A 6,341-nucleotide genomic window follows, 5' to 3' on the forward strand; every position below is an offset into this window, starting at 1 on the left:
TGACTTGGAATTTTTGTTGTGTTTACTCAACTTTTGACAATCTAGTGTATAACAACTTTTTTGATTACTCAAAGATTGCGTGAATGGTTGCCCTTGTATATTTGCGTTTAGATGACAATGAAATATCCATAAAGTTATGAACATGTTAAAATACACATGACCACATGAACTTAAAAATTGCGAAGCTTACTATTTTTGCGATCCTCTCTAGATCGAATGATCGGATCTTAGGATCTTTGCGGATTACGATCTTTCTCAGATCGAATGATCTTTTTCAGATCTTGTGATCTTTTTCAGATTCTACGCTTTTTCAAATCGAATGATCTTTTTCAGATTCTACAATTAAATATAAGCAAGATGCTAAATTGAAAAGAGATAGGTAGCAAGAAAGGAACATGGTGATATTATACGCCAATGATCTTTTTCAGATACAATATACATGAGCTCTCATCAACCTCGAGCTCAACTATTTTCAGGTACAAAACGATCTCTATCACATGACCTTCCACAGGTTCATAACTATGCATAAAATTTCTTCAAGTTTTGGACATTCCATGGTCGTGGTAAGTCTCGACCTTCCAGATCTTGCAGTCGATAAGTGCCTCTTCGCTTGATCTCCGTAACTTTATAGGGTCCTTCCCATCCGAGGTCAAGTTTTCCCACGTGCTTTGATACTTCCACCTTCTTCAGCACGAGGTCTCCAATTTGAAATTGTCTGGGCCTCAGATTTTTGTTGTAACTCCTCATCATTAAGTTTTTATGGTGTAGTATCTTGGCATACGCGATCTCTCTTTTCTCTTCGATTATTTCCAAGTCCAAGCAGCGCTCTTCACGATTAGTTGCAGGATCATACATAGCAACTCGGTGTGATTCCTCGCCTATCTCGGTTAGTTTTTGGACCTCTTTGATGTTGGTTGGTGACTTCAGCTTCAGTATGGCTTCTATCTTTTCTGGATTCATCTCGATTCCTCGTCGCTGACCAGATAACCCAAAAATTTTCCCCCAGCTACACCAAAGGTGCATTTCATCGGGTTCAGCTTCATTCTGTACTTCCTAAGGGTCGCAAACGTTTGTTCAAGGTAAGCTACGTGATCCTGCGACCTTGAACTTTTCACCAGCATATCGTCAACGTAAACTTCCATAGTTTTTCCAATCTGGTCCTCGAACATTCGGTTCACTAAACGTTGATATGTGGCACCTGCGTTATTCAGCCTAAAGGGCATTACCTTATAACAATATATTCCTCTTTCTGTTACAAACGAAGTTTTATCCTGGTCTTCTTCTGCCATGAAAATCTGATGGTAGCCTTGATAGGCGTCCATCATGGAAAATAACTCGTATCCGGCGGTTGAATCCACTAATGCATCAATTCGAGGAAGTGGATATGGGTCTTTCGGACACGCCTTATTCAAGTCCGTGAAGTCTATACAAACTCTCCATTTTCCTCCTGGCTTGGGGACTACTACAACATTGGACAGCCAATTTGTATATTGAACTTCCATAATGTACCCAGCGTTTAGCAATCTATCCACCTCTTCTCTGATCACCTGATTTTTTTCCATGCTGAAATTTCTTTTCTTTTGCTGCACAGGTCGCATGGTAGGGTCTATATTTAATCTATGAACAATTACATCTGGTGCCACACCTATAAAATCCGACGAGCTCCATGCAAAGATGTCAGCATTTCTCCGTAACAGTGATATCATCATGGTTTCCAGTTGTTCACCCAATTGCGACCCTATCCTGGTGGTTTTGGAGGGATCTCCTTGGATCACCTCTACAACTTTATGCGTTTCAGCTGGTCGAATTCTTTCGAACTTTCCGTCAGATATTTGGCTTCCCCCTTCGATCACATCTAATTTTCTTCTTTTATCCGTGCTCTCACCCTTTTTCAGGGATAGATTATAACATTTACGTGCTTCCTCGGGATCGCACACTACCTCACCTATTCCCGCTCTGGTTGGAAATTTTACTTTCAGATGGTATGTAGACACTATAGCTCGGAATGCATTCAGCCCAGGTCTTCCAAAGATCACATTATATGCAAAGGGTGTGTCTACGACTAAGAATTTGATCATCAACGTTTTCCTTCGAGGGTCTTCTCCCATAGATACGGGTAAATCAAGGGTCCCTAACGGGACAATCTCAGTGCCACCAAATCCAACTAACGGGGTCCTTACTGGTTCTAATTTCGTATTTTCTAACCCCATTTTAACAAGAACATCCCAAAGGATGATATCTGCAGAACTCCCGTTATCAATCAAAACTTTTCGGACAGTAAAATTAGCTATATCGAGTTTGATCACCATGGGATCGTTTTGCGACCTAACTTCTCCAGCCACATCTTTGTCCCCGAATGTGATCTCCTCCTCTGGCTCAATACTTGCGATCAATTGATCATGTTGGACATGTCTATTTTGCCGCTTCCTTGACCTTCTTGAATCTCCTCCTTCGGGTCCTCCTGCAATGGTATAAATAACACCCTTCACAGGCGCATTTCCTCCCAGATTAGGTTCTTTTACTACCCCTTTTCCCTTGTCTTGCCTTCGATCGGGGCTTCTGGACCTGCTTCTGCGAGCAACAGTTTCTTCCGCTCGACATTTCATTACTAGCTCTCTAAAATACCCTTGTCTTATCAGCCTTTCAATTTCATCTTTCAATTGATAGCACTCCTCTGTGTCATGCCCACGTTCGCGATGAAATTTACAGTATTTGCCTGAATATTTCTTAGCAGGTGTAAATCTGGTGTGGCGTGGCCATTTCAATATATCTGACTTCTCTACAGTCAGCAGTGCTTTGGTTCTTGTGGTGTTCAGCGGCGTGTATCGATGGTATTTTGGTCGGTAGGTAAGGTCGCGAACGCGATCAGTATTTTGCTTCGCATCTTTTCCAGGTTCACGGTCGCGGGTCTTTCCGGCACCTAGCCACTCCCCGTCCTTCATCGCATTCATTTCTTCCTCATTAATGTATTTCTGAGCTAAGCGCATCAACTGTTCAACATTAGTTGGCGGGTCTCTTGCTAGAGCTGAAGCGAATGGCCCTTTTCTCAAACCATGAATGAGGATACTCACCATCATATCAATCCTCAAGTCTTGGACCTCCAGAGTTTCATTGTTGAATCTGCCCATAAAATTTTTTAGGGTCTCATTCTCCTTTTGTCTTATGGTAAATAGATAGGTCGCCGACCTCTTCTGCTTCCGTTTACTTGCAAAATGGAAGATGAACTTCTGTACCAGCTGTTCATGAGATTCGATACTACCCGGTGGCAAGCTCATGAACCATTCTTGTGCCTTCCCCATTAAAGTAGTTACAAATAATTTTGCTTTAATAGGGTCCGATTGTCCGTAAAGATTCATCACCAGATCAAATGCGGACACATGTTCTTGCGGGTCTTTTAGACCGTCATATTTTGGTAGGTCTGGCATTTTAAAAGTTGTACTTACAATTTCCCTCAGAATTCTATTACAGAATGGCGAGTGTCTGTTCTGAGTCACCAACTCTCCTTTTCGTTTCAGCTCATCAATCTGTTTTCCCAGCAGATGAATCTGTCTGCCAACGCTATCGATATCTGCTTTTGAGATCGCAGGTTCTCGTTTCCGCCATCCACCTAGCGAACTTGACCCTACTTCAGAAGGGGCCACCATGCGTCCCCTCTCAGGGGCTCTTCTGCTCATTCCTTCAGAAATTCGTTCAGTCTCCTTTTCTCGTATCATTCTTCGTTGGGCATTTTCATTTTCAGTAGGTTGTGTTCTTTTTTCATATGCCAAAATGGCATTCCTACTTGCTTCCTCCATCATTCGTTGCAATTCTCCTTGTGTTAGTTGGACTATTCTTTCATTCCCCCCTCTCCGGGGTCTCTTCGATGGCTCGCCTACCACCTTCCGATCTATCCATGTTTTTGGTTTTATGTTTTATCTCCAAAATCGTTCCCACAGACGGCGCCAAACTGATCCGCCTCGATCACGTTTGACCTTGATCAACGACCACGACCACTCACGTCACCGAGTTGGACCTGTTATCTGGAAATAAAACACAAGGCTGATCGGGATCGTCCCGACGACGCTCCGATGCCTAAGTCAGATGTTGAGATCGAAAGGAATATTCAGCGACCCAAAATATAAGTACGGATGAACAGTGTACCTTCTCTCAATGGACTTAGGGTATTTATAAGCGTCTGAAGATGGGACCCTCCTGGGGGACAGGTGTCAACTTCAGGTACGCCCATGTAATGACTCAGCCCTTTCTCCTTTGGACACCTGTCCGGTGGATAATACGGGTCGGATTCGGGTCTATGGGGCCCGATTGGAGACGTCATCAAGCCACAATGTGCCACGTGCGACCTGCGACCTTCTTACCTTGCGACCTTCTTAATGCCTTTTTTCCCCACCGACCTGCGATCTGAAGTGCGACCTATGTGCAAATTCATGTTTTGTTCATTATTTTCTTGAGACATCCTTATCAGTCCTGATCAGGGATAAATCAAAAAAAAAAAAAAATATAAAGGACGATGCAGTCAATCATGTTCCTCTGTTCATCATTAGAGCTGATCAGGCACCTGTTTCCTCTCTTCCGCCGGTCGTCGGAGCCACTGGCAACAGTCTCCGCCTGCGGCCAGTGAATCCCTTATGGGCTCAAGCACCAAAAGTACCTCCCCCACCGCCATGCACCACAGGACGCTGAGAAACATGGCGAGCACCACACCCCCATACGCGACGTCCTCCGACATCCACCGCCACGACAGGCTGAAGCACAGAATTTGGGCCGTCAGTGCCACAATCACCGTGATGGCCAACAGGTTGATCCGATTACCAATACGCTTATTGATCACAAACCTCATCACCCGCCAGCAGGACAGCAAGAAAGCCACGGAGTAAGCAAAAGCGAAGACGCCGAATCTATGTCTGTTGGGCTATCTTGCCATTTAAATTTCTGTGTGATTTAAGCCCAAAAGTAGCGCACTTCTACGCCAAAAGTTACCCATGATTTTATTTTATTTTAATATATATCAATTTATTCCTAATAATGTAATATGAAACAGTAGTGGTGGGTATTTGAGTCAGGTTATTCGAGTATCGAACCGACCCAACCGGGTTTGGGTGTTTTTCTTTGGGCAAATTGTATATTATTTCTATTTTTTTAAAAATTAGCTAAAAACTCTCTTCTTTTAAAAATAGATAAAAAAAATCTCTCTATTTTCTAAACACTAGGCAAAATTCTCCTTCCAACAAAAGTTAACGAAAGATGAAGTACACTCGCGAATGGACATTTTTCTTTTTGAAGATTTTGATAATTTTTTGCTATAAATTGACAAAGTACCCCTATATTGTGTTTAAAATACGATGATTAAATGTCTGTGTTTTAACTTTGTTTTTAATTATTTTTTTTTGTATTTTCATCCCTTCTAATTAAATATATTTATTTAAATATCAGAATACAAAAAATATATATTTTTATAAATTTATAATTTAAATAAAAATCAAATTAAAATCACAATACAAAGAATATTACATTTTAAAATTTAAATATTATATCTATGTAAATGTGAATGAACAATAACAATAATATTATTAACTAATTTAAATTAATATTTAAGTTAAATATTTTAATAAATTATTTAAATTGAAATTACTAATATATGTATTTACAATGAAAATTGAATACTTTTTCTTTCTTTTTGTTTTTTTTTTTAACTATTTTTACATTTTACATCAATTTTTTTATAATTTTCAAAATTTTCTTTCTAGTACATCAATATTTAAAATTATTAATAAAAAATAAAAAAATGGGCAACGAGGATCGCATTGATGTTGCCCAAAGTACGTAATGGTCGCCCGCCCTCTTCCTTCTTAGCATGGAATATTTCTCCCGACTGGTCAAGAGGAAAACATCTACTTCGGACTTCAACTTTCACCCCAAGTGCGAGAAGTTGAAAATCACACATCTCCTCTTTGCCGACGACCTCATGCTCTTCTCCCTGATCAGGCACCTGTTTCCTCTCTTCCGCCGGTCGTCGGAGCCACTGGCAACAGTCTCCGCCTGCGGCCAGTGAATCCCTTATGGGCTCAAGCACCAAAAGTACCTCCCCCACCGCCATGCACCACAGGACGCTGAGAAACATGGCGAGCACCACACCCCCATACGCGACGTCCTCCGACATCCACCGCCACGACAGGCTGAAGCACAGAATTTGGGCCGTCAGTGCCACAATCACCGTGATGGCCAACAGGTTGATCCGATTACCAATACGCTTATTGATCACAAACCTCATCACCCGCCAGCAGGACAGCAAGAAAGCCACGGAGTAAGCAAAAGCGAAGACGCCGAATCTATGTCTGTTGGGC

At 41.7% G+C, this 6,341-nt stretch overlaps 1 protein-coding gene across 1 annotated transcript; it reads right to left on the minus strand.

The window, feature by feature from the left end:
* LOC105160347 lies at positions 520-960 on the minus strand. Its single transcript, XM_011077678.1, has one exon. It carries the CDS (start codon positions 958-960, stop codon positions 520-522), a length of 441 nt encoding a protein of 146 aa, XP_011075980.1.

Source organism: Sesamum indicum, linkage group LG4 (assembly GCF_000512975.1).
Source record: "Sesamum indicum cultivar Zhongzhi No. 13 linkage group LG4, S_indicum_v1.0, whole genome shotgun sequence".
Classification (NCBI taxonomy): Eukaryota; Viridiplantae; Streptophyta; class Magnoliopsida; order Lamiales; family Pedaliaceae; genus Sesamum; species Sesamum indicum.

Bases quoted from the DNA above. Each gene is read 5' to 3' on its own strand.
- LOC105160347 (XM_011077678.1), bottom strand. From the start codon at position 960: ATGAATCCAGAAAAGATAGAAGCCATACTGAAGCTGAAGTCACCAACC.